A 24,808-nucleotide genomic window follows, 5' to 3' on the forward strand; every position below is an offset into this window, starting at 1 on the left:
CGAACTCCATGCCCAACAGGCATTGGTAGCTAGAGTCCGGGCCGCTGCGGAAGCTACAGGGATCCCGGACTAGGGATCCCTCCTAGTGTTTGTAAGGGGCGGGCCCTTCCGGCTCGCCCCATCGACCTCTCACTGTAAATAAGAATAAAAGTTTTCCTCCTCCTCCGTTCGGCGTCGCGAGCGCGTTTCGTAACAGGTGGAGCTCGCGCGGGCGGCATCCTTCCTCGACCAACGTTAAGAGCAACTAAGAGGAGAGCTGTGGGTGGTACGACCATTGCGCAATCTTGTGACTTCATTGCGCATGGGGGCACTGCGGATGCGCAGTGTGCGCGTTGAGTGGGTCGCGTTTACTGAGTACCATTAACTAATTATTATTAACTACTGTTCATACATCGACTACTACACCATTAACTGTCATTACTGACTTTTCAAGTATCCATTAACCATTCTATCATGCTGATTGACAGGTGCCGCGGACACACGGACGGACACGCTGGCGAGGCATGAGCCGTAAAAGGCTTTCGCCTGAATATTGAACGAAAGCAGGATTTTGCAAGTGGACACTAACGCCACATACATGAAAGCGAGATTGAGGTGTCCACTGACCCAGGGAGCCAGTTGTGCTCCTTTCCTTTCGTCAAAATTAACGGACCCACCAACGTTGTCAATGCTAATGAACGCCGGCTGCCTATTTTTGTTTGGTTTTTGAGGAAAGGAAATGGCGCAGTAACTGTTACATCTTGGTGGACACCCGAGCCGCGCCGTAAGGGAAGGCATAAAGAAGGGAGTAAACCATGGAGTGAAGGAAGATGTCTCGTGGCTGCCCGTTAGCTATACTAGGCCAATAAAGCCTTCGCTTTAAAAAAAAACAGGGGAAGAGAAAACTGGCGACGTGCCAATCAGCGTCCGAAATGGTACTCGGCTAGTTTTGTTTGCTAATGCAAAGCTCAGAAAAGCGAAACCGAAACTATGCGGTCGGACTGCCCTTAACTGGGTTGTCCGTGCATGCCCGCCGTCGCGCGCGTCCTTGGTGCGCGGCGGACTCTGCAGCATGGAACTCACGTTTTCAGTAGGGCGATTTCGACGATTTTGTGCCGCTCCAGTCATACCTGGACGCGGTCACTTAATTAGCCCGTTCGAATTTACCGATGCGGGACCTACATACCGCCCGAATTCACGGGTCTGAGCCGGGAGATCGCAATTCGTGGATATCGAGTTAACGAGATTTTACAGTATCAAGGTTCGCATGCAGAGTCAGTGTTGTGCTGGGCTGATTTACTCGCGAAACCTTCAACAGGTCGGAGAGTGACACAAGCCTAGCTGCATGCATGCATGAAATAGCATGAAAGTATTGCCTGTTTATGATAAATTGAAAGTGCAGTGTTCAAAGAACTTCAACATATGCAATGGCACTAAGACATGATGGCACAAATATTTTACCTGCAATGATCGAGCAATCAGTGAGCAATCTGTTTCATGACCCCCTCGTGTTGACCACTGCAGCATAAGCCACTTCAGGAGTGAACTCACCTTAGTGCCTCAAGTGTGCTTGGAGATGCAAGCATGCTGGGTTCACTGCAATCTCAACGAGTTGCTCTGCAAAGCCTTTGTGGCCAACTTTATTGGAAAAACCTTTCTTGTCACACAGGGTTCGTCAGAACCACTGTAAGTAGCCTTGCACCATTTGCAGCCTTTTTTTTTTTGCATGTGCTCAAAGCTGCATCACCTCACAGTGAAAAGAGTTTTGTTCTCGGATGTGCTTAGCATTCCAAGTAGTACACACACAGAACAAAAAATAGCGATAAAGAGAATATTTGAATAAATATTATGCTCTACAATAATAAAAAATAACCCTATAGAAAGCAACCATATCGGCGACTAAAATAGGCCTCTGCACTGGCCATTGAGTATGAGGAGAAAGATAACCTTTGTTAGAAGCAGCAACATCTACGAAACTGGGGCTAAATCTGTTTCATGAAACAAAGGCTGTTCCAGCAAACAGCTGTTGCCTTGTACAAATCCATGTCTTCAAATGAGACTTGCTGCTAACTGTCTTTGGGCTCACAGATCCTACCAAGAGCTTGAAATGCCCCAGCTGGTGTCATAGTCAGCGGACATGTGAAGAGCAGTGGTAGTGCCCCATGTTGCAGTTGCTCCCTTGTAAATGTGATCACGAGCACTACAAGCTGTGGTTGCTTCCAACAAGAACAGCTACAAAGAAGTGAATAAGCAAAGGAATTCTCAAAAAAAAAAAAAAAGAAGCTGCCTGTAGCAACGGCTTCATCACACTGATTGTTGACCGTTTCTCGTACACTCCCATACCGTGTTTATAAACATGCAATCTTTCAGACTCGATAAAAACCTCAGACTAGAAAGGAGTCCCAGTCCTGCACAGAGCTAGGGCTTGCATTGTTCACAACAGAGGCCGGACATAACCGCTGCAGCATTTTGAAGATAGCACGTGCCCACCACAGTAACTACCATATCTGTTCAGAAAGGGAAGGGAAAAAAAACTTATTGCGAGGAATGTACACAGGGTGGCAGGATTTCACAGACCATGCAAGAGAACCAGCTATCGGCTGGAGTTAAGCTAGGAGTACCGAAGTGTAGTGTCACAAGACAGTGCGACACCCATGAGGTCAGTTAGTCAACCATGGAACCACATCCATGGGCAGGAGCATTAAATGCACTCAGAAACAAGCCCTCAGCCCCCAAATCACTAACAGACAAAAGCAATGCTTGAAAGACGAGAAGAATGTGCAAGTGTTCAACCGCCGCTGCCACTGTGCACATTCAGCTTGAACGGCAGAGGTGGTGAAAGCACAAACCATTTGACCTCCAGAAATGTCACCTACTCTAGCCTGATGCTTCTTCCGTGCTCTTTTTTTCCCCATTTTCATCTCACTTTATGCCTTGCCGCATGATCTGCAATTAGCTTTGGTTTGCCACAATTATTCGCAGTGCAGCTCTCAGCCTCCCTATTCACAATGTGACTTATATAATGAGACTTTACTGCACACACTGATGTACGAACAATGCAGGCTTGTGCAGGTCTAAACGTAAGGATGCTCTCCTTGGACTACCTTTACAACGGTTCTGCAACATAGGTGAATAGCTGAAGCATGAAGACACTGCCAAACACGCACGACCCACAAAGACAGTGGCTAACACTGCTCGGCACTTCTGCATTTAACAAGGTACAAAAAAAAAAAAAAGCCTTTCACTCTCAGGAGCACAAGCTCACACCCCACCTTAAACTGCTTGGTCTGCTAACTTCACAAGCCAACAGCAGCTCAGCACCCATTCCACTTCTCTTAACAACTCTTTTCTCTCGTGTCATGTAGTCTGCCGCAGTCTTGTTCTAAGGAATAAAGCTGTCCGCGTGTGCAGCAAAAGCGGCAACGCCAGCAGCAGCAACTGCAGCAGAGGGAGCGACGGGGGTGTGAAAAAGCAACAGTCGCGGTTGCAGCTTGAGTTGGCGCCTAGTTTCTCTAGCAGATGCAGCTGCCTTCTTCATCCTTCATCACCTTGGGTGGTTCCTGGGGCTTCAGTGGAACAGCTGGTAGTGGTGAAGGGATGGCGAGTCAAGGCTACTACCACACACGCACACATACCGCATGCATGCACTCGCTGCATTTTTCTGCATGCGGAAGGGAAGTGGCGAGAGTATGCTGCCAGCATTATTCTCCCAATTTAACACTGGTTGACCACACTAACAAGGCTCCCCTGCTTATTTCAAGTACTAGGCTAAAACACAGTGCCGCCTCGAGCACATATGCGAGGCAGCAAGAGCCTTGGAATGGGGCCTCGTGGCCTGCTTGTAAACACTACATAATCATCTATCAAAGTGCAAGCAAATGCCCTCAGCTAGCTCTTGATCAAGACCAGCAGGTTTACTTTAAAAAATACCTGCCTTGCCGAACAAATTAAGGCACAATGCAAGCTCCTGCTTGTTTGCAGTCACATACTTAGGTGTACCTGCCAAACCGTGTTTCAATACTAAGCACCAAGGAGGAAGACCGGGCCACTTTACAGAGTCCTTAATAAAGTGACGGTGGTTCCGTTAGTTCTCCAATGTGCCATCTGGCAACACAAGGTTGCAACCTACTGCAAAGAGAAGCAACTGCTTTCCTATTCACTTGGCTTGTCAATAACAGAACCAAGACTGGATAAGATTTAAATGCATGCTAACTGTGACTAGCACTCCCTACACTGCCTTGAGGCAAGTGCTTCCTCTACATGCGCCAATTGCCATTTCTGCACCCTATGACAATCTTTAAAGGAATACTAACAAGTGATTTTAATTGCATGTTTTCTTCTCTGTAATGGATCAATACCTACGACTGCTTTGACTAATTGCCTATTTCCTCTTGTGCTGTTTAGGTTTCACCAACTGAGCGATGTCAGACGTGTAAAGCACGCAAGTCAGGCGAGGCATGAAAAAAACTGCAATACAACTACTCATACATCGTATGTTGTCATTCCAGCTCCTGAAGCACGCTGGCTTTAGCGTTGCAGTGAATTAAGACTACGTATCAGCGATTATACACCTTTCCAACCTGGGCGCTGCCATGTTGTTTCCGGCGGCGGAACCGGTTTCTAGCAGTCCAGAGAGGAGGCGTTTCGCCGCTTCCACCGTGCTAGCGGGAGGTGCCCACTGCAGTCCATGGAACAATATGGCAGCGCCCAGGGAGCCCTTTTTGAAAAGGTCTATACTTCAGATTTTTTTTTCATGCTTCACGTGGCCTAAACACAACTTGCACGTCACAGCAATCGTTCGGTTGCTAGAACTGAAACAGCACTAAGAAGAAATTAAACTATACATTAGCATTTGTAAGGGAATATCACAAGGTGATCTATGTATACTAATGCCCAACGCATTCTATGAAAGAAGAAAACGAGCAAGCAACGAAAATTTGGTGTTTATACTCCTTTTAACTTTGACCTCCAAGTTCCCTCGACTGCTGGAGACCCAAAGCATTGAGTAGATGCAGTGGCAAGCAGTATCCGCTACGGTCCTGCCATGCCTGTCCTAAGGAACGAAAAAAGGCATCTTGCCTACTCCTGCAATGTTCACGCAGCCATGCAGCAAGTAAGCCAAGCTTGACAAAGCTACAGATGTTATCAAAATTAAACGAAGAAAAAAATTGCCTCACTCGAACAAGCTGCTGAACAGCAAGAAGTTACATGCGCTAGAAAAGGCAGAGCAAAAACTTCCACAAGGAGCAGCCAGAAACCAGAGTGGAATGAGCATTAAAGAGCATCTGTGATGCACCTGGTTGAGTGAAATGGCATGCTCTAGTGGACGTTATCAAGAGTTGTCATATCTTCTTTGAGCGCAGCTATTTCTTCAGCATTAAACTGTTCAAATGATTAGCAAACACAAAAATTAAGGTCGAGAGGCGTAACGTGTGACAAGTGGTCCAGAAATGTGGCAAGGTGCACACCATTAGCCTGATGTGATATCGTTAGTCTGAGGTGCTATACTATACTATCGTCAAATACGCCTTGCTTTGCTAAATGTATTCAGATCTGAATGTGTCCTAGATACCCCAAAACATGTTATCAACATTGTCTAAAGCCTACAAGTTACAAAAAATGCGAACATTACGTTCCGAATTCAGTAGCAAAAGCTTACAAATATATAAAAAAAGTAAAAGGAATGGCTGGGTTTCGCAAAACAATTCAAGTGAGAGAAAATCTGCGCAAACAACAGTGCCAGGAAAAGTACAAAAAAGGTTTATATTCTACAAAACAAGAACAAAGAAAAAACACAGAATGACAAGACAATGCAGATCAATGAAGACAAACTTGCAGAGAACAATGCATCCCAAGGGCGCAAATGTCTGTTAGAATGAAAAAAAAAAAAAAATCAGATACAATGAAGGACGGCTGCTCTTGCTTGAGCAGAGCCAAGAAAGGCTTATTAAATAAAGGAGTCAACAGATTTTAGAAGAGAAGCGCGCCCAACCAGCTAACAATTACAAAGCAGCCCCCCCCCGCCTCGCAGCAGCCCACCTTTCTAAAACAAATGCCGGCCTTTCAAGTTCGCGGTCAGTGCGCAACACTTTACAGAGACTTGTAGTGGATCGTCACAAAGATCCGAGGGCACAAGTTACAGTCAACTTGCCGACATGGCAGGGGCGAGAAAAAAAGAAGAAAGAATGCACTATGCGATTCGATGCAGTGGCAGTGGAACTTGTACCCCCTGCTTTTACGTTTCTGGCATTTCGGTCATCCCTTCGTTCCGTGCGCCTGGCAGCACGCAACAATCCCACAGGTCGGACGTCGATTGTACGCATGTGCCTCCAGCCTTTGTGTGTGTGTGTGAGCCTGAGATAAACTGCGTGTGTGTCGTGTGTGTGTACGCATGTACATGTATTAAGCTGTGGTGCTGACGGTGGACGGGTAGGTAGGTGCGGCGCAGGCAGAGCAGCAGGTGTGGTGATGTGGCCGCCTTCGCTTTTTTCCCCTTTTTCTCTCTTTTTCCTCTCTCTCTCTCCTCTGCTGCACAGCCCTAGCAGGCGCAACCGCCTTCGGGTCGTGGCGTTTCCGTGGGGCCGTCTTTGAGATCGACGTCCACAACTGGCAGTGGTGAAGGGGAGGCAAGGGAGAGGGGGCTCTGAGTCAAGGAGACCAACGAAAAACAAACTTGACAAACCAAAATAAGCAAATGAAGAAAAAGAACAAAAAAAGACAAGAGAGATGCATATCATGCTGCATGCAGACAGGGCTGCCGCTACATCTAGGGATGTGCGATTCAGGAACGACGCCAACGCTTACGCCGCTACTCAACTCACCACTGCAACTGGATTTATTGCAAGCTGACCTGCCTGCATAAGTGTCAGCCAGCGGCATGGGCGTCCGAAGGGGGAGGCAGGGAATGCCCCCCCCCCCTTTTTTGATTTTTGGATATTTTTTTATGCACTAGCAGAAAACAACTACACAGCTTGATTAGCAAGCTTAGGTGATACTAACTTTTAGCATTTTGCTTATCAAGATTAATTCTTTGTTCATTGATAAAACCCAATGTATGTTCTCCATGCCTAGCACTAATTTGCTGTTTCTAATTTTTGTTTCATGTTGGCAGTTTAGACCACTAATAGTGCCTCTTTCATGTTAACCTACCGCCTACCCCATCGCCACCCCCTGCAAAAAGTTTTGCGGACGCCCTTGGCTAGCAGTGCAACGAGGTAGTGGTAGCTATACATAGCACAATCATTCAGCGAAAGTTGGATATCGTAGCATACATATGCACGACATCCTTGCACATTACTGTCAGTATGTACAGCATTTCAATCAACATGCATCATTTGCTTTAACATGAGACTTGCCTTAAAGAGGGCGCAATGAAACCCAAGTCTGGAAAACGGCTAACAATCGCACACCCCTAGAAGCAGTCGCAACAACCAGGAAAGGGCAGACATGAGAACAAGTGGCCACAAAGGAAAAAAACAAGGAAAATGCATGCATGTTGCACAGCATCCAGACACTCTGTGAAAGAAGAAAGAAAGGAAGAAAAATAAAGGACAGCATAGAAAAACGCTGAGCCATCTACCGGTAACCACACAAACAAAAAAAAAAAAAGTGCCACAGTACCAGAAGACAGCCAGATAACTTTACACTGACAGACCTTGAATAAGCAGTGAAAATTGCAAAGTGCTAGGTTGGTGATGAAATTCATCAGTGCCTAGAACCTGCCTCAATGTGTGTGAGCAGAGTCAGCTGGGGAAAAAAAAAAAAAGAAACTTGCAAAGCACAGGTGCAGTGAAAGAAACAAAGCATTTTGTTTCTGTTTGCAGCCTGGAATGGAGATGCGCAATGTGCTGATAAAACAGATAAAACAAACAAGTGCCGAGCGCACCATTCAATTATGGACTGCACACACCTCGGCTGCAAGGGCGTTTATAACTTACTGCGGCCCACCGTTCCTGCAGGTCCTGTACACGTGCAGGGAAAAGTGCTCACATTTAAAGACGAGGATGGGTGTTACTGAGCTAGGGGCACGCTGGAGCATAGTGAGGTGGCAATGCAACATTGAGACAATGACAGAACATGCACACCGTGCAACCCATTGCTCTGTCCTAGCTTGCAATCAGACACCACAACAACGCAAAAGACGAAGGCAAAAAGAAAAATCTAAACCACTGAAGTAAGGGCGCCATTCTACATTATCGTTACACTGAGGTCAGCTCCATCCAATTTTCGTTCTCAGCGAATATAATTCGCCTGTTCGTGGCTAGCTAATGCGTTTGGCAACAAATCGTGAATTTTTTGCAGAAAAAAATTGGATTTCAAATTGGAACATCTTACCCCTTCCCTACCCGATTCAAACTGAGACGTAATTCTGAAAAGGACTCCATGAGTGAATGGCAGCGTAACCCAGTCTTTGAGATCCGTGCACTAAAAAAATAGCCATTACCATTGCAATTTGCTTGTGAGAACTGCCAATGGCAACATTTGATTTTCATTTTTTTTGCCCTTCCTAGCTTACAAACGCTCTATTTTCAGTGAGAACAGCGTCTTTGTCGCTAGAAAGAAATAATCTATCAAGGGCCCCTTTAGATTGCAAAATGCGGTGCCAACTGGTTGTGATGATCTCAGGTAAATGGTATCAGTTAGTGGGTTGCAGGGAAGCCCCAAAGATTCCAACGCAGGTCTGCATGTACCCTCCTCTCTGGCAGCACCATACATAAACTCAGCTGCTGATGATGCTATCATTCAGAACACAATGAAATCAGCAGTGAGAGACCACACTGCATTGGTTGCACGGAGAATTTCATGGAAGACTGAACGCTGCCAGACACGAAAGCACGCGAAACTGCCACAGATGGGAGTGGAAAGTTGGTGGTGGCAACAAAAGGAACTTGCAACTTGGGCTCGAGCACCCCCCAAGGACCTGCAGAGAGGCTTAGGTGCAGCACAGTCAGAGCAAGCATTGAGAGGAATGTCGCACAGCATGCCAAGCTGCTCAATATCGTTATCATAAAGATTCCTCTCAAGACGTTCTTTGAAGAGTGCCTTGGGACACCAACGTAGGACGAAACTCCTCCACGAACAGTGCCTTAGGGCCCCTTCAAGGAGGCTTGGGCCGCATCAAGGTCACTGGGAGTAGCCCTTCGCGCTCCACAAAAGGTGGATGAGCTCAATTAATATATAGCAAAGCACTGTTAATACAGCACCAAGATAGGAAGCTAAATGCCGCACGTTTGCTCCTGCCATGGATTCGGAAGGATGTGCTCATCTCAAGGCATGCTCTAGCATCTACAGCTTCTCCTTCAGGCAAGCAACCACCAACCAGGCACCAATAACAACACAAAAATGAAAAACAAACAGAAGCTTGCATTTGACCGATACGTATTAGTACAATGGTAGAGGCCTTGAATGAAGCTAAGTGTGTATACGAGCATTTTCAGGGGAAACACAATAGGGTGCTGAAACCCCACTACCCCCTACAACAATTAGCTCACTTGACCAATTTTGGTATTTGTATTGCATTACAATTAAATCCCAGTTCTGTTGGTAAGTGCTTTTATTGTCTATTGAAATTAACTGTTGATAATGGCAACTCTGCAGTAAATAATCTATGCACTGAATTTTACAGGTTTCGCAAAAAGAAACATGTGCAGCCTCATTCTAGATGCCTGGCAATACATGCTACACAAGCAGTTTAAACTGCCCCTCAAATGAATGGCAGCTGCCAGGTTACACGGTGCTTTTCATGCAACAAAAATCTCCCACATAAATAAGGCAAGTGCAAAACAATCAGCGCTCAAAGATGAGCGGGAGCTTGTTCGGACTCGTGGTCACTGTGTCATTGCTGGTCACTAGAATTTTGTTCGTGCTGGTGTCGACATCCCCAGACAAGGTTGTGCAAATCATCCCTTGATGTAATTCAGTATTGGCAAAGCTCTTTGCTGATGCTTTTATACAGATATGTTCCCAGGTTAGTGATGCAGCTCTAAGGAGCATAGGCAAGAAGATTTACTAAAGAAACTGCTTTTCATTGAAAAGGAATGATGAGAAGTGAGATTGTGCGATGTACCCAGGTAATCTGGGCAGCCGTGGTGCACTTTGTAATGAGGAATTTAATGCAGTACGCACGAAATAGGGACTGTGCTGTACGTCGGCGCCAGCACATACTGAGTGTGCCTGACACCACCTGAGTGCCATGACGTCACCATGCCGTGTGCTATGTAGAGTATTTCCACTGTCTGCACAAAGTATGCGTGCTGCTTAATGCAGGCCTGCACAGTGATTATAAGTGTAGTGATTCTGTCCTATCAGTTGAATTCAGACCATTTCCAAGTCTTGCGGCAAACCCAGGCATTCCCGCACAGCACATTAGATCTTCGATTAAGTGAGCCGATTTAAGCTGTCAACTTGAATTGTGCAGTAAAACTCAAATTACAAATTACCTGACCTTAAAGTTCTACAACTTATCCGACTATAGTGAATTGCTGAGGCTTTACTGTACCCATAAGTTAAGTCTGGTTTCATATTGAGCTTGATAACCACCCAAGATTTCCTGTTCATAAAAATCGCGGAATGACAAAAAGAGCACAAGACCACAAACACATCAGATTTACAACATCCAGTGCCACTTCAATGTGAACGAAAACGAATGTGCACTCCGCTTGACACCATGCAAGTCGGCACCCATTGGAAGGACGCCACATTTCTGTTATATAATAAGAACTGAACAAAGGGCATGCATATAGCTAAATGCGCAAGATGAGAAGTTCTGTTGGTTTATTTTGCTCTAATGAACAAAAAGAAAAAAAAAGAAAGAAAAGGGTGTTATGAGTCACTTGTAAGCGAGATCTGAAACTAATCTTACAAGCCAGATATAATTCAACAGTACTGGACATCATGGTAGTGTCGTGAATATGTATACAATGAGCACCCAAGAGAAGTCATCGGTTGTAATAACAGAACTATGCCCACCTATTCTGCCACAAGAGAACACTGGAGGACATATATAGCGTGTAACCTTGTGTATGGGCCGCATTCCCTGTTTTGGACTGGACAATTGAGAAAAAAATAGTTTTCAGGTTTTCTGAACTTGTCTACGGGCTGCACCTACAAAATCCACGCCCGAACTAAAAGAAAAAAAAAAAAAAAGTGTGGTGCTTACACGAGTTTATACGGTATGTGGTTACATTTTGCTAGCACAAGATTTCGTGGATTCAGCTGAATTAGCAGTTGGAAAATATACTGAAGCCACTAAATTTCGCTAAGCAGATGTGGGCAGGCAGTTTAGTTGTGTACTCTTCCCAGAGGTCTGCAAGCTTCAAGCCAACACTGAAAAGGTGAATACGTGGCTCATGCACCTAGGTGCATAAGCCAGTGCCTTTGCAGCTCCAAAAACGCTTGAACGAAGAGAGAACTAAGCGACCTGCCACATCTGCCACACTGAATCCCACTCTTGCAAAGCCAGTTTAGCAAGAACTCAGCAGTTGACAAAAAGAAATCCCCCCTTCATAAAACCCATGACCCTGAACATTTTTACAGCAGATTAAGGAAAAGATGACGAGTGAAGACCCATAACGTGGCAGCATCTTACATGTAACTTTCTGTGTCAGCAGCTGGCTGCTGGCGACTTCCTGAAGGAGGGACGTGTATTGTGCATGTCATGTAACAAGGACTTCTCTGTCATGTCAGTGAAGAGTGTGGCAGACCTGCCTTCATTTGTAACAAAATGCAGCAGACTACAAAATGTGGGAGCGAATAATGCTTTCGTTGGAGCCAAAGCAAGAGTATGTTCCATCTATTACCACCTGCGCCCTTTTCTTCGCAAGTAGTAGTCCCCGTAGAATGTCAGCAGGCACTGGAGAACCCTGCTCACCAAGGCTGCTCCTTTTATCTGTTGCGGTTGCAGCCTAATTAAGACACTGCAGTACTAGCCTCATCAGGACATAAGAAATGACTGCAGAATCAAAACAAAGAATGCTACCTTGTCGACACACAAAATAACAAATGCAAAAACTTGCCAACCAACACACACTGAACCATGGTAAGCCTTTGAGCACACCGTTTCAAGACCTAGTATTAGCCAAACCAGATGCACTTGTGCTGAACTTTCTGCGTCACACACAACACTGAGCTCGGAAAATAACTGTCGAACCATCACGCAGCTGCTCAATGCTGCACAGCTGGAAATGTGACACTACGCTGGCCGCACTGTGGCTTTGAAATAAGGTCACCCACTGAACAGCAGCAGCCTCTCCTGACAACAAGTAACACACAGACAGAGGTCACCAGTGTCACCAAAAGAAATATGTTTGACAATACATGGGCCAAAAGGCAAGCTTAAACAAAAAAAAAATGCAGGCACGACGACAAGCTTTCGATAAATCAAAATGTCGGCAAGCATCCCGGGAGAGATTCGAACTGCAAACAAAGGAGCAGAAATGCAATGGAATGCTTCCCCAGTATTCCTCTATCCTGTAGTAAAAAACAGGAGGCCAAGAAGGGTCACAGAGGAGAGGGGGAAAAGAGAAGTGCACTACAAGCACCAGTGCACAGCAGCCCTCAGAAACAAAGATGAAAGGAAAAGGAAAGAAAGAGCACTTCAAAAGGATACTGTCTTCTTTCGTTCGTTCCGTGTTTTCCATTCCTGGTAGAGCAGCAGCCACACGTCTGAAGAGCTGTGCGACACGCGTGGAACACAACCAGACTAATTTAGAGACCATGGCACCCAGTGCATTCGCTACATAGTGAACTGTGCTAATCACAGAAAATGGGAGTACAGGAAGCAATGCTACGTTTGTAGAGTCGGACAACTCGGGAATGAAGCAGCAAAGGGTTCTCGAAACAGACCCTCCAACCGATAGTATCAACCTGTAGTCATGACACTGTGGTCAACTGCCTTTCACCTGCCATAGCTATGAATGTGAGGTAGTGCAAGGCAACTGACCACAATGTCATGCCAATAGAGCGACACTACTGGTTGGAGAAGCTATTTGCCACTTTGTCCTTAAGTTGTGTCCTACTATGGTGATTAAAAAGAAAAAAATTAAAGTTGCAGCTTTACTAAAGTGAAAAGCCTGCCAAAAAGCTTGACAGTCTGCTCTGAATTAAGCTGAAAAAAGTGCAAAATTGACTTAACGCAGTCTGGCTTTAGTGCACATCACCCACTAATCATGAAGAATTACAAAACAGAGTCAGATAGCAACACTATAAAACACTATGTGAGCAGTTCCAATATATAACTGCGTTAAAATTCCCAACACAGAAAACACTGTTAATGGACTAGCTCCACAAGGTTCAAAACAAAGCTGAACAACAAAGCTGAACAACTTTCTAGTACGACATTTGCACTGCAATATGAAGCCAACTTAAAAAAAAAAAAAAAACAATGCCCCAGTTATACCCCTGTTACATCGCGCCTCTTATAGGCCTTTTCAGAAAAGCAAAGGCCTCCACTGAATCAAAGGGTCAAAACCGGTTTCTAATTCGAACACCACGAGTGTCGCACCGAATTCAAACGGGCTCTCGAAGAAAGGCTGCGTCCAGGTGTGACAGGTGTGGCAACGAACAGATGATGGAAAAATTCCGACCACCTGGAGTTCTTTAACCTGCACTGACATTGCATAGTACACGGGCCTCCAGCATCGAAATACGACCGCCATAGCCGGGACTGAACCCATGTCTTTCGGATCAGCAGCCTAGCACCATAACCACTAATAATCACTAAAAAGGTGCGAAACACACTATGTAGCTCTGCATAATGCATCTTTAACAAAAAGACAAAGGTGTTTAAGGCACTAATGTGACAGGGGTATTCGTCATACAGAAGTACAAAAAAAAGCAGCACAGAACTTGTAGACACATTACGAGCAATAATATGCAATGACCAACATGAGGTTAACAGAAACAACTGGAACAAATATTACAAAAAGAAAGGCTGTTACCACATTAGTGACTGAAATGATATGCATTTGCTAGACAGCCTCCCCACCATATAAAATCTGAACACCTAAGCACTGATAACGTATAAAGCAAGCCCACCTGTTTGACATTGTAGCCGGACTTTGCACTGGTCTCTATGAACATAACATTGAGCTCTTTTGCCTTCCGCTCACCCTCCTCTGTTGTCACTTGCCTGCAAGCACAGAGCATTGTGCCAATCAGGCCACAGAACAGCCACAACATAAAGGACATTCATGCACATCTATCATCCAAAACAAACTGCTAAACAGCAGGTGAACTGAGATGAAGTTCAATATAAAATGAAAAAAGAGGAAAAAAGACTAATCCAGTTAGTAACTGAATTAGTTTTAAGCCAGGATGCCAAGAGAACAAAATGGCTCTTCAAAAACTCCAAATCTTTTCCTCGCCCATCATCATTCTAGTACTACAAGCCACATGTCTGCATCAGCTCTACATGACGTTTGTGGCACTCCACCCAGTAACTGAGTTCTGTACTTTCCTTTCTTTTTGCCGCTGAGCGTAACCAACAACAGCCAGCTTAAGCATGAAATCATCTTATTTGCTTTCCCCGTTTTCTTTGCTGCAATGTTCCCCCTGATCATGCTATTGGTGAGACAACAATCCACCTAGACACTACCATTTTCTTACCACGACAAGTAAAAACTATAAAGGAGGGCAGACATTTTAAACAAGCACAGGAAATGACAAATGACTTTCGAACCAAACTGTAGGTTCCCTGTTACATACGAGCGACTTTCTGCGGCTAAAAAAGTGCTACAACCCCCCATGTTTGTTGGCTTTCCCCCAGATATGCATGCAAGGAGATGATCTAAGTATACACACCTCTTGTCAGAGAGGTCAGTCTTGTTTCCAACAAGCATGATAATGACATCGTTTCCCCGCTCCGTCCGCACATCATCTATCCACTTGGATGTTTGATGGAATGAGTTGGCATCTGAAATGCAGCAGACGAAATCAAACGTCAACACACAAGTTTCTTCTAACAGGCCGCAAGTGTGTGATCTCTGCTGCCGCCACAAAGCATATAAAAGTGCTTTTCATTATTAATTAACAAGGCTGCCCTGAAGCTGCACCTCAATCCCCTGTCATCACCAGTACAGCATGGGCACATTTAGAGCACACATTTTGTACGAGTATATCACAGCATAGCCGACTGAATTCTTTGCTCATCAAATCTTGGGTCCTGGTTGTAACACAAGAAACAAGTGAATAGCAAAGAATCTGTTGATTTTTAATCAACTAATTAACCCATTCGCTTTTGCCAATTCCTCCTCGAGGGCATAGCACGGCCTGGGTTGCTGAAAAGAATCAGCAATAACTCATGCTGAAAATGTTGAAGGTGAGTAACTTTTATTTTAATCGGCTCCTAAGGTAATCCCAAATCTAGAGCAAATAAAATTTTCTTGTTTCTGAAAAGTCAGGTGTGAAATATGAAGTAGCACTGATCGCACTCCTGACAGCTTTCGTACTTTTTGCCCAGAGTTTTATTGGTTTCTGCTATGCCTTCATGCTGAGATATTTCAAGAGTAAAAAGGTGCCATTAATATGTTTTTAGACACTTGGGATGGAGCTAAAGCTGGCCTCCCATTCGCTTGTAAGTCCTCTAGCCAAATGTTGGATAATTGATTAGAGCTCCTCCACCCCTGACCCTAATTCATTCTATTTTTGTCGTCAAAACACACATAGGTGAAACATTAGAAGGAGTCTCAGCTGAAAAGAATGCCTCACGACAGCCAACAAAGCATTTTAACCTGAATGAAGTACATTGGCAAAGCCTCACAAAAACTCACTGGTTATGTCGTAAACCACTACAGCGACTGTAGAATCCCTGATGTAACTTGGAATGAGGCTCCTAAATCGTTCTTGACCTGCTGTGTCCCACAGCTGTAGACGAACCTGTAAGACGGAGAAATGATTGAAAAATGCGTTAAGTGATCGACTGGGCCCCCGATTCACACAAAAGACTGCTTAGAAGCACTCGTCATAGCACTGCCAATGCACATTCTGATGATACACACAGCAAAAGAGATGGCAAATAAGTGTTGTGTTTTATGGCACATGAACAACGAAGGCTATCTTGTGCCAAGTGCAAGGTTTAATGTGTTTTCCTAGTAAGTAAGACATAAAAGTTAAGATATTTAAACTTGCTTAAGATCTCTGCTTTCTTTAGAAAACTAAAAGAGTAAATTTCGACAAGTGAATTATCTCCTTGGAGCAAGCTGGGGTGCAAAGGGATGTGTTTGTTACAAAGCTGCATAAAATATTTTTTTCCTTACTTTCTTAATTTTGTGCATGAACCGAAGATGTGATTTTTGCGCATGAACCTAAAATGTGGTTTATGGTGACTGCTTCCTACCTAGCTCACCTGTAGATTTCTCTAGTTTTGCGAGAATAAAACTATGTGAAGGTAAGTGTGTCTAATGCGAAGGTGGCATAAAATACTTCAATGAAACATTTCTGGTGAGTGCATGACTTCCGTTCTCCCATGATGGGCTTTTGCAGGTGTAGCTTATAATTTACTTCCTCATTCCGTTCATCTCTCAGCTTACAATGCATTAACTTCATGCAAGCTTTGTAGCCCTTTTCTTTTTCGAGTTTGCGTAGCACAGACATTGGCTCTCTCACTGCCACTTATCCCGTGACTTGGGACCTAGAAAAACCTTATGTCTGTGTTGTGAGACGGCAGATACATTGTTTATAAAAGCAATAAGTTTCCAAAAGCAATTAATGAATATAATGCATATCATTATGAATAGTCTTTCAATATGTACTAGTAGAAGATATTATATAGCTCTGGGATAACTCCTATGCCTTTATCTTCCACATCTTTTCATGCAAGTCACGCAAATAAACTAGAAAAAAAAAATTAGTGATAGGCAAAACTCAAAACATTTATTAATTGTTCGATCCGTCAGCATCAGCCAGTGGAACAAACAAAAATCAAATCACCCAAACACACCACATCGTCACGACACTCATAAACAGGCAAATTAAGGATTTAGCAAGGTCTTTAGAATGGAATTTATGCATCATGTAAGGCAGTGAAAATTCCTTCACAAAAAAGAAAAATGTGGCATACAACAATGTTCCACTTACAGTGCGGTCTTCTAGGTACATAGTCTTTGACAAGAAGTCTATGCCTATTGTGGCCTGTTGAAGTGGAGAGAAAAGTAAACATTTAGACGCCAAGAAAAGGAAAACAAAATGAAATGACTAAAAGGCACTGATCCACAGAGGCACTGTTGACAGTGACCAAAGATTCATAACTAGTCAAGAAATTTCTGACATGACAAGATCCACTGCAATTTCATTTTGTCATGACTGTCTTATTGTAAATGCAATGCCAAAGAAAATTATACTCTAAGACCTGTTCCAAAATAAGCTGAGTGATGCACCATTTGTTAAAAACACTGTAACAGCGAAAAGCTCCACACCTCTGAACAGAATGATGTTTGTTTTTGGTGCGCAAAAGCACTGCCTTTTATGCCCTCCATAGTTCCAACTGAAATAGCTCGCATAAAGAGCTGTAGGAAAACCCCTTCCTGTCATGTTTACTATACCCTAATAATACAGGAAAATAACAGCACTACATGAAATCTCCACGATATGTAAAGAGTGAAACTTACAAAGAGCACTGAGGATTATTGAGCTAAAAACTGAAGATCAACAAGACGAAGGTTCATGACTATACACTTTTTAATGTTTGCAGTCTGCCAGTAGAGCTAAACGAAGTCTGCAATAACTGCCTCAATAGCATTTGAACAGCCATAATCATGTGTATTCCTACACACAATACAAAAAAAAAGAGGCACAATTTCGCAACTATTTCAGTAGTGCAATTTAAAAGCACTTTCAAGTTAAGTGATAAACCTGCCAATTTTGATGCCCACAAACAAAGTAATCAAGAATTTAGGATATATCTTGCTCTGTGACAATTTGGGGATGATTCCTTGTGATAAATTACACTTTGGTGACCACTGATGCTAACGCTTTTAGGAAAGCAATGCACTGCACAGCCTGAAGTGAAAAGCCAATAAGTCATTGTAGTAATATACGTTGTGGGGCTAGTTGGTTCATACTCAGATTTCTTTTATGCGCACAGAAAGACAACACAATAAGACAAGGTAGACAGGATGGAGCGCAACAAGGCCAAACAAAACCGAGATGTCAGGAGGCACCAATCCCTTCTTTATGCAGAATCCGAGACCAACTAGCCCCACAACGTATATTACTGGATTACCTTTCTTCTACAGTGGGCCCTTTTTTGAGTGTTTCGCCACATCCTTCCCAAGATTCGAGCCTTGTTGCTCACATTTCCTTGACTACGTGCCGTGCGAGGTTTCTCGGATTCTGCATAAGGAAGGGATTGTTGCCTCCTGACATCTCGGTTTTGTTTGGCCTTGTTGCGCTCCGTCCTGTCTACCTTGTCTTATTGTGTCGTCTTTCTGTCGCATAAAAGAAATCTGAGTCATTGTACCCCTCATTTGTTTATCCAGCTCAATTCGCCATGGTAAAGATGCTACAATTACAAACGTCCTTCATTCACCAGGTGCCTTCCCCACTGGCTGATGGGAGGCAATATTTGCAGTAGTGCTTTTGTGGGGAGATCAGCGAGAGTGGCCACAGAAGGTGAGTTGTACGCAATGCTTGAAGCACATTATGGCAATGAAGTGTGCATTGGCAACCTTTTTAGGACTGCAAGACCTGAACAGACAGCGCGTGAATCTGAAGCTCCGAACGCAAATGCAGCCGAGCTCTCGGAGCGAGTGAATTTCCACTTTCCCAAGAGTAAATGAATTCCCAGAAAATGTATTACTAAGAGAAGAATAAGTGCATGTAAAAGGTATATAATGCCAGAGATCAGTAGAAAAGTGCAATGCAGCGCGTATTCTTAAGCCTAAAGGTGTAGTTCTCTAACCATGTTGACAACAACACAGAAATATGCTGAGTTGTGATCACCATGCAGACTCAGTTCAAGAATGCAAAATACAAGGGCTGCTGCTGCATCATTTAGCACAGCAATAGAAGCAGGAAGGTGAAAAGACACTTCAGTTCTTTGCCTTGGGCATTTTGGACTTTGGAAGCATCTCCTTGATAATTCAGTAGGTTTTGACAGCAACCAATAAGTATTTTATCTTCACGCAACAGCAAAACTAATGAGATGGATGACAAAAATTAGCGCAAAGAGATTGGGTTGCACAGCATTTAGAACGTCAATTGAACCAGGCTTATCGGTACATCTGCCAGCGAGCCACCTACTTACACCTTCCACAGAGTGAAAGGTTTTGTTGGACGAAGCTACTACTCTGCGAACCAATTGGTGTAACATCTCGCAGGCTATCACAAGATTTGCTCTTTGATCCAGCTCTGCTTCCCAACACTACAAGAAAAGCTTAGAAATGCAATGCCAAGTGGGTGTCTTTTTAGCTCTGCACTATAATGAGTAGACAAGAAAAACTCAGGAAGTAACAATTGACACCAGGTGAGAGACCACACCCAGAAAAACACCTGTGCTGCTACAAGGGTTACTCAGGTCAGTACCACTGTTACATCTACAAGGTGCCAGTACTTTTTACGCCCCGTTTTACTGTACTCTGAAAAACTGAGAACCAATAAGACCAGCTAATAAAACTGTGCAGTATGTCACATGATGATTATGAGCGGGCGCCCGCATGCTGGGTTGGGATAGAGTTGCCAAGTGCTTTTTCAAAGTGACCCCAATGTGTGTAGCTCACTACAAAATTCTGCTGCCGAAACCCCTCGCTGATGACAGCAGAGTGCATTCCGAGACACTGCCACTTACGCAGTGTCTCTTGGTATTTGCTGCAATGTAGACTTCATTATGAAATCCCCAGGACAAAATACTAATACTACCTATGAAATGTGCTCGAGTTTGTGGGAATGGCATACTCAGCATCCACACATTGGTACGTTCAATAAAAGAAACAGCATAAAGTAATCTACTGATATAGCTTAAATTTATTTCAAAGCAATGAATAACATACTTTCAATAAACTATACAAAGGGGCAAAAGCAGGTTTCTATATACGGAAATAGTTTTCAACCATATAAACAAACAAAAAAGATGAGGCCCCATTGCCTCGAGCAAAGTCGACAGCCCCTCCTCATCAATCAAGCTACAATGAGACAAAAGTACACCGATAAACTTAACACAGCAAAACAGACGGCACATCAACGCCCACCGGCGACCGTAACTAAGCCTGCTTGTCATCGAATCAATGTGCTGCCGCCTGTCACTTCATTGTTCTTTCCACCATCTGCTCGAAAGCATTTTTATTTAATCCAAACTTCACGTACTCTTGCCTCGGGGAAAGAAATTATTGCTGCAGCTGCAGACTGCTGAACGTAATTTTTTATACAGCGTTCAACGAATAAAAAATGCGAGAGTTAAAAGGGAAATCTGCATGTCAAAAGCCTCTCGAGGTTTACTGTACGTGCGAAAAATGGTCAATGACTGAACAAGCTTAGGTGACAACCGTATGTGCCAGCATTCACATGAGCACCTCAAGCTGGAACTACATTTACATGAATGGAATTTCAACAATGCACTTTGTGTGCACTACTGTTCATTTAATAAATGAAAAATGCATGAATACAACTGTTTCTCAAAATTAAAAAAATATTGAAGCCCCAAGGATTCCAACTGTCCCCTTAAAGGTTCATGACGAACTCAGCTTGTCACGAGTGATCGCCACTTTTTCACATTAGAGCTCATCTAGCGATGAGTGTTCTGCTGCTTCTAAATGGCTTTTGATCAGCTGTGCTCGTCAAATAGTGTTTTTACATTTAAAACACAGATGGCAGCACTCGTTCTTTCATCCGCATTTTTACTGAACGAGAGTTTTTACTCTAGATGGCAGGAGGCGTTCTTTTATGTGTTGAGGCTCATTGTGTTAGCATGAGATTTTCTCGCGAGTTATCTGTCTGATGGTGAAAGTGCGAGCGACAAAGATGTTGACTTCAAGCTTTATTCTTCAAGTAAGGAAGGTAGTGACGAGACTTGAGAGACAGCAAATGCAAAAACTTCAGCAAGGAAATGAGGATCTGGTGTAGGTGGTCCGAGAGGGCTTTGTGCAGAGTGCAGTGTTTTGAGTGCTACCACACCGTTGGTAGCCTTCAGTATTTTGGAGCGAATCAATGGATGAATAGTGTATTTTGTGCAGTGCTATTCAAAACCAACCCTTTTTTTTTGAAGTTCCATGAGTGCACAGCACATGATGCCTAATAAAACATTCTCTGCTGCAATATGTTTTCGCAGATACTTTTGTTTTAAACGTGTTTGTGAAGCATTTCACATCATTAAAACAAAGAGCCATTTTGGTACCATTTATTTTAACTGAGCATAAAGGGGCTAACTTGGTTCTTTACGGCAATTAAAGCCGCACCATGTACAGTTGCCATCAAAAGTTTATGGCAAGACAGTTTAGAGAAGAAATTCAATTTCATTAAATCCAAGGCTTCCAAGGAAGGTACTATCACACTCAGTATGACTAGCAACGCGTCCAGAGTGAACCTGCTGAGGATTCTAATTGTAAAAAAAAAAAAAAATGTTCCCTTATACAGAGCAGCCATTGCACAAACACTGAGTACACATTGCTCACATCGATCGGTAAGTGCAGAAATTTACAGGTACAGCAGCGCTGAACTGGCAGAGTCAAGAACTGACCTGTGGCTGCAGCTTATATGTTGCATGCACCTCACACTGAGCACGATGGTACTTGAAATTTAAGAGTACAGATTATTCACATTTCCAGATTTAGGCTGCATATACATACTCCTGGCTGTATGCAAACATGATATGAAATTTCTCTAATATTTAATAATATTTAATAATAATAAAAGTTTTTTTTCTCTAATATTGCATAACATTAACTTCTTACTGTGGGTGTACCTTAAAGGCCATACGCTACAATTTCTAATAACACCTTTCGCTCACATGAGAGATGCTGGGCGGGGTTGTGAAGATTGGAACGACACTTTTTCAGGAGGTGGAAACTGACCTATGAGTGTCTACATTCAGAAGGACTAACAGCTGTTAGAAGCTGCCAGTGATAAAAGGCTGACAACATTTTACTTTGGGTGGTGGCAGTCTATGATATTTGTCCCTGAGAAAAACAATAAGAAAAACCACCAACATCAAAGGTTTGGTATGGTATGTGGAGTTAACGCACAAAACCTGCACATGGGCTACAAGAGGAGCCGTAGCGAGTGCAATTCCCGTTAGATGAGGCTACTGTACGGAACGTAAATTGTCACTACATGTGTATTCAGGCTGCATGAAACAGATGCACACAATGCGAAAAACAATGAGAACAAGAAGGCACATACCTGGTATGTGTTATCAAAGCTGTCGTACATGAAACGTGTGATGAGTGAAGTTTTCCCAACTGAAACAAACAAGCAAGACAAGATTTCTACAACTGACTACAAGGGGTTTTACGGCAACGGAAAAACTAGGTTAGAAGCACCCACATCAGCACAACACACAAGCTCTGTGTGACAACTTGCCACAAAGCCGCTTGCTTGTTACTTCCCTCTAATACTCGTTCAGGTTTCTACAATGTGCCCTAATACTCGTTCAGGTTTTTACAATGTGCCCTAATACTCGTTCAGGTTTCTACTATGTGCTGATAAATTTAAGCACCGTAGACAAAAATTTACGCATGAGCACATGCGTGCCACAACTCTACTGTTCTGGCTTCTTATGGCATGATATCAGTGGTTTTGCAGCCTTTCGCAGGCCATTCACTAAGATAAGCGCCATAAAACAGATAACCTTGACCTATAAGCATCGCGAAAAGGTTAGGGCATATAACGCAAGAGAGAAATAAAGGCCATGTCAAGATGTCTTTCAATTAGTTCATGGGTAAGCTAAGCATTACTTATGAGCTCAGGCATGTTTTCTGTTCTCTCATGGGTAAAACTGAAAAGTTGCCTTCACTTATCCTATCTGAATATGGCACTGAAGCATGATAGAGCACTGTAAGACTAAAAACGTGCAGCAAAATCTTGGAAACAGTATTTAGTAAGCTGTCAAAAAGCAGAATAGCTTCTCTATACAGCAAAAATACGCGCAACACTTCATTCAAAGCTAGTTAAACCATTTTATGCTCTTAGGATGAACCAAGATGAAACGCGCAGACGCACACAGGTGACACGCCTAAGAAGGCCTCATGGTAGGTCAAGATCACGGTGGTCAAGATAGCTGGCGTCAAGAAGCCCACCGATGAGGTCATCGAGAGGTGGGGGTGACAAAAAAAGTGCAGCCTGATTCATTTTCCCAGTTCTCAAACCTACCAGGGAAAAAAAAAAAAAACGAGCTGGGACCACTTCTCGGACTGCAGTGTACGCCCTGGGTACGCCGCTAACCGGAGCACTGAAAGTGAAACCTTACATGCAAGGTGTCAACGAGCGCAACGTCCCTCAAGCCAACAACTTCCGCGTTAGCGGCAACGGCCACTTCTGACGGCAATGTAACCAGCTGACAGCGCATTAACCGGGCTTCTAAACCGGCTCGACGCACAGCAGCGCATAACGGACCTCGTTGCTCCATTCATTCACGAACACGATAGAAAAAAAAAAAAAAAACTGGGTTAGTCGCTTTCGTCCGTACCTTTCTCGCATGCGAGTTTTATTCTTATGTAGCTCAGCCCGCTGTCGAGGTCACTTACCCCCACGCGTTTTTTTTCCGGCGGCCAACCGGCTGCGCCGCGGCCGACCGGCCGTCTACAGACGGGACGAAAGTAAAATCTATCGCCGCCGTCGCCTGTTTCACAATACGTTACTATTACAATCGCCGCACCCGCTCGCTTTTACACCCTTTCAGCACGCCCAAAAAACGCGAACTGTTGTTTTATGAGCAAGGCTGGGCTCAAAGCAACAGTTTTTTTTTGCGATAATGTTCGATGAAGTCCGGTCGCACCTGTTCGGCAGGCGCCGCTTTCGGGGAGAAAACTAAACAAAAGCGCGATCGAAAATGTTCGCACTGACCGCATTCCGGACACGCGACAGCGCCCCTAACAGACGAATTAGTTCATGCGAAAAGCGACGTCATACAGTTCATCGAATTTCCCATGCAAGTTAGACGACCGATCGGTAAAAACCTCGGGAACCAGGAGCGCGCGGAGGCGTGGACACAGCGTACCATTCTCGCCGAACACACGTATACGGCATCCGTGACGCTTTGCTCACGCTCTCAAGTGCACACTTCAAAAGTGGTACTATGTGACAGGAGCTACGGAAATGCCAATTTCATGAGCCGAGGCCAAAGTGAGAAAACTTCGGATGCACTATCGATGAGAGGCCGAAAACTGACAGTAGGCCTAGCACCTGCAGCTTCGGGACCGTTCTTTGCTATGGAACGAAACCGCGCAGCTCAGGTCAAATATCGTTCGCCTCTACGGCTAGCAAGCTCGCAGCAAGGGCTAGCATCGCCGTCTTGAAAAGAAGCGAGATCGGATCTGGCGCTTGCGGAATGCGCAGTTCAGCGATGATTGCACTGAGCCGCGCGGCACGCCCGCACCACGACAGACCGGCCTACGTGGAAGGGGCAGAGACAAGTCCGACTCACCGCTCTGTTCTCCGAGGAACACAAGCTTGAACTTCCGGAGAGGGTTCCCGAAATCCCCCGAACTGGACATGACGACTCCTTTGTTTCAACAAAAAATCACACCGGCGACGCACGCAGAAAGTATCCTGGGGACACGAGCCCCCCCGCACCGATATTTTTTGCACGTCGAATACCAGGATCTGTGGCAGACGCTGCGCAACTTTTTTGCCTCTTCTTTGCAGGGTGTCTGCGATCGAGGTTTTCTCAGCACCTACCCTCGCA

General features: G+C 44.3%; 1 protein-coding gene across 2 annotated transcripts; it reads right to left on the bottom strand.

Annotated features, from left to right (window-relative positions):
* Positions 1-1,591: 1,591 nt before the first annotated feature.
* Rab6 (RAS oncogene family member Rab6) lies at positions 1,592-24,764 on the bottom strand. 2 transcript variants are annotated; one of them, XM_089545745.1, is made up of 8 exons: positions 24,548-24,764; positions 22,306-22,364; positions 17,053-17,106; positions 15,747-15,852; positions 14,779-14,890; positions 14,014-14,107; positions 12,587-12,650; positions 1,592-3,559 (listed from the first exon to the last, which is right to left on the bottom strand). In XM_089545745.1, the coding sequence occupies exons 1-8, from the start codon at positions 24,615-24,617 to the stop codon at positions 3,492-3,494; spliced, it is 627 nt and encodes a 208-aa protein (XP_089401871.1). In that variant the 5' UTR covers positions 24,618-24,764; the 3' UTR covers positions 1,592-3,491. The 2 variants fall into 2 exon arrangements, with proteins under 2 accessions (XP_089401871.1, XP_089401870.1); XM_089545744.1 differs by lacking the exon at positions 1,592-3,559 and adding an exon at positions 5,717-6,585 and having other exon boundaries at positions 24,548-24,762.
* Positions 24,765-24,808: the final 44 nt, after the last annotated feature.

This window comes from Amblyomma mixtum, chromosome 5, assembly GCF_055824585.1.
Source record: "Amblyomma mixtum isolate Tamu chromosome 5, ASM5582458v1, whole genome shotgun sequence".
NCBI lineage: Eukaryota > Metazoa > Arthropoda > Arachnida > Ixodida > Ixodidae > Amblyomma > Amblyomma mixtum.

Excerpts from the sequence above, each read along its gene's own strand:
- Rab6 (XM_089545745.1), bottom strand. The coding sequence starts at position 24,617 with ATGTCCAGTTCGGGGGATTTCGGGAACCCTCTCCGGAAGTTCAAGCTT. Across the intron at positions 22,365-24,547 it reads GTTCCTCGGAGAACAGAGCG|TTGGGAAAACTTCACTCATC; the intron begins GTGAGTCGGACT and ends TGTTTGTTTCAG. Across the intron at positions 12,651-14,013 it reads CCGGCTACAATGTCAAACAG|CTCTTCAGACGTGTGGCTGC; the intron begins GTGGGCTTGCTT and ends CGTGTCGCACAG.